Raw genomic sequence first — 2,827 nt, forward strand, 5'->3', positions numbered from 1 at the left:
GAAAATTACACATCCGGGAAAGTAGCGGGAAGTACAGCTGTTTGCAATATTTTAACAAACTAGTGGTGTGAGGGGTTTGGGAACAAGAAATGATGATGACCATGCCACCCACAAACTCTAGAGGTGGATCCAGAATGAATTCAGCGTGTTCCCAAGGCCTTGGATTTCCGGAAGGAGTGGAAGGATCATGCCGTTCAGACAGGAAGGGATTCTTACTAACGGTCTCCTGGGTGAGGTGTTGGGCGCAGGCGGGGAGTTACTTAGCTCTGCCTCTCCTTGCTGATCTCTTTCTCATTTCCTTTAATATATTTTTATCAAACAGTTCTTTTTCCCGGTAATGCACAGGTGGCCCTTGCAGGTACTTGGCTTCTGCCTCTTTGATCTCTAATCCATCCAGTGCAGCAACTGAACAAATGATTGCTTCTGGTAGAACTTCCAGAACAAAACTCACTTTGTCATCTCTCGTCAGAGCCAGCACTTTCTTGTCTATCTGTTTGTAGATTTCTTGTAAATGTCTTACCACTGCATCCAACTGATCTTCGTCCTCCAGGTGTGTTTCAACACAGATCAGGTACCTGTGTGAATTCAGAAATGATGCCAACCACCTGGACTGTTTCCTGCCTTTGACAATGTCCAGAAGATGGGGGTCAGCCCCCTTTCTTTTCATGATGAATTCCACTAGCTTCTGGTTGGCTTGGTCCCGAGTGGCCCTCATCCAGTCAGAGAGGATTTTCTTTTAGGGCCTCTTCCCACCCACGGAGGTCTCCTCCTCAGAATCTTCCAGGTTGGCATAATTCACCTTTGGGAACTCAATCTGCAGATCCCCCTCTTGGACGGCTTTCCTCGTTGGGTAACTGATGTCAGCAGTGTAATAGTCCAGGAAAGAGCCTGCAAAAGACCCGCGAACGAGTCCTTCTCTGTAGTGGGAAATCAGTGAGAAACACCAGTTCACACTTTGCCCGTACACTTCCCTGGCTCTCTTCATTAGCTTTTCTTTCCCTTTACAATCCAGATGCTTCAAACTTCAAAGAGGAACTCGAATGCTGCTCCTTTCATGGTGTATGTTGGCCTCAATCAAAAGCACCCTGGCAGGCTGCTCGGTTGGGCTGACACTCTTTACCACAGCTGGCCAAAATGGGTGGTTTTGAAATTTAAACCAGACCATCATTCCTCTCTCAATGGGACACGGCTTCTGTGGGAAAGCCATGCTTGTCAGCTGTCCCGCTTCCTTGCCCACACCCTTCTCAGTGGTGCTGGTGGGGTTAATAGCCTTTGAGCCAGCTGAAGGTTGAAGTTCTTGCTGCCCTTCCTCAAACTCTGGGACCTGCAGCTTCCTTTTTCTATTTGCTAGACGGAGTGAATAACGCAGCCTCAGGTTAGGGGCACAGGAGGACGCTGCTGCGCCTTCCAAGCCTGGGTTGCAGGTGCCCTCTCCAGGGTCCTCAACATTCCCGGAGGTGGTAGCACATTCAGGGGAGACAGCCAGGGTCTTTGGGCAGGTGTCGTGTGCCTCTTCTTTCAGAGCCTCGGGCACAGTGAGGATGAAACCTGGTGGCAGCGATGGAAGGATGCCTGCACCTTGAGCAGAGGCACCCTCCTCCTTGACTGTGCAAGACAAGGACATAACGCTTGAGGTGTCCCCGTTTTCCTTGCCCTCTTTCTCATGGTCATCTTCTGAAAGTGACGGGAAGTTTGGGTACACGCTGGAACTTTGAGAGGACTCTGTTTGCATTTCCCTTGGAATAGGGGTGACGGCTGTGTGCACTTGTGACTTGTCACCATATGGGGCGTCCTCCCTCTCTGAAGTTACCAAGGATGATTTGGGGTTTTTACTTTTCCTAAGACTCCTCGGTAAGTTCCTTCTGGGCTTCTGATACATTTTACGAGGTCGCTTTTGTGGTCCTGTTGGGGACCGTGTCGTGGACTCCGGATCACCCACCACTCTTGCCAGACCCCAATGTGCCCTCTCATTCAGAAGCTCCCAGGCCACTGTAAGAGCGCTTCTGTAGGCCACTTCCTCTCCCGGTGGGAGACTGGCCTTCGACTGGGCCACTAGTGAGGAGGCAGTAGATTCAATCATGGGCTCATTTAAGGCCTTTATGTCTGTGCTTTTCACTTTGAGTTTTTCATCTACTGAGAGTATTTGAACTTCTAGAAAAAAGGCCTTTTCCCTCTTCTTTTTTGGTGGGGTCCTAGATCTGGACAAGACCTTGGCTGGCCAAAAGTGGCCTTTCCAATCGCATAGGACATCCTCGGCATTCATCATGATTTGACTTGGGTACCAAGGGCTAGTTAGCCGAGGTTGAGGGGTCTGGCCGTCATACCCACAGCTATGGCAGGTCTTCCCTAAAAGAGTGTTCTTGACCACACCTTTTTGCCTAGGACTACAAAACGTTTACAGCTTGTGCGGCCTGTCTTTCTCCATACGAATCTCCTAGAGATGCTGGAGGTCATGTGTTCAACAAACTATACTGAAGAATACTGGAATATGGAAAAGAAGAAAAGTATGAGGAGGGCGCAGGGGGTGGGGGAGTGATATGCCTTTTCTGAAAGTAGAAGAAGGTTGGCCAAAGAGAATGGATAAAAGATAAAGCAAAGAAATATAAAGGGTGTGTATCCATGTGTCTAGGGGGTGGATACGTGGCAAGTATATGAGGGAAAACTACCGAAGATAGCAGAGGAGTTTTATCGCCCTCCTAACCCAATGTCTTGCCCTATTTCTTACTACCGTGTATGAAAGAGCAACCATGTGGGGAGGTGGGTCTCATGTCCAGGACCTCATTTGTGTCACTGGGTGTCCTGTGCCTTTTGTGCTCCTCGAGGCCCA

The 2,827-nt window shown here is 49.3% G+C and overlaps 1 protein-coding gene across 1 annotated transcript; it reads right to left on the bottom strand.

Moving 5' to 3' along the window:
* Nucleotides 1-256: 256 nt before the first annotated feature.
* Nucleotides 257-2,263, bottom strand: PWWP4 (PWWP domain containing 4; the record flags this gene model as incomplete). The annotated part of the gene is given in 3 exon segments (XM_079728150.1): nucleotides 257-736; nucleotides 740-1,024; nucleotides 1,028-2,263. Coding segments are annotated over 3 exon segments (2,001 nt in total).
* Between the last annotated feature and the right edge of the window lie 564 nt (nucleotides 2,264-2,827).

This window comes from Hyperoodon ampullatus (assembly GCF_949752795.1).
Source record: "Hyperoodon ampullatus genome assembly, chromosome: X".
In the NCBI taxonomy this organism is placed as follows: Eukaryota; Metazoa; Chordata; class Mammalia; order Artiodactyla; family Ziphiidae; genus Hyperoodon; species Hyperoodon ampullatus.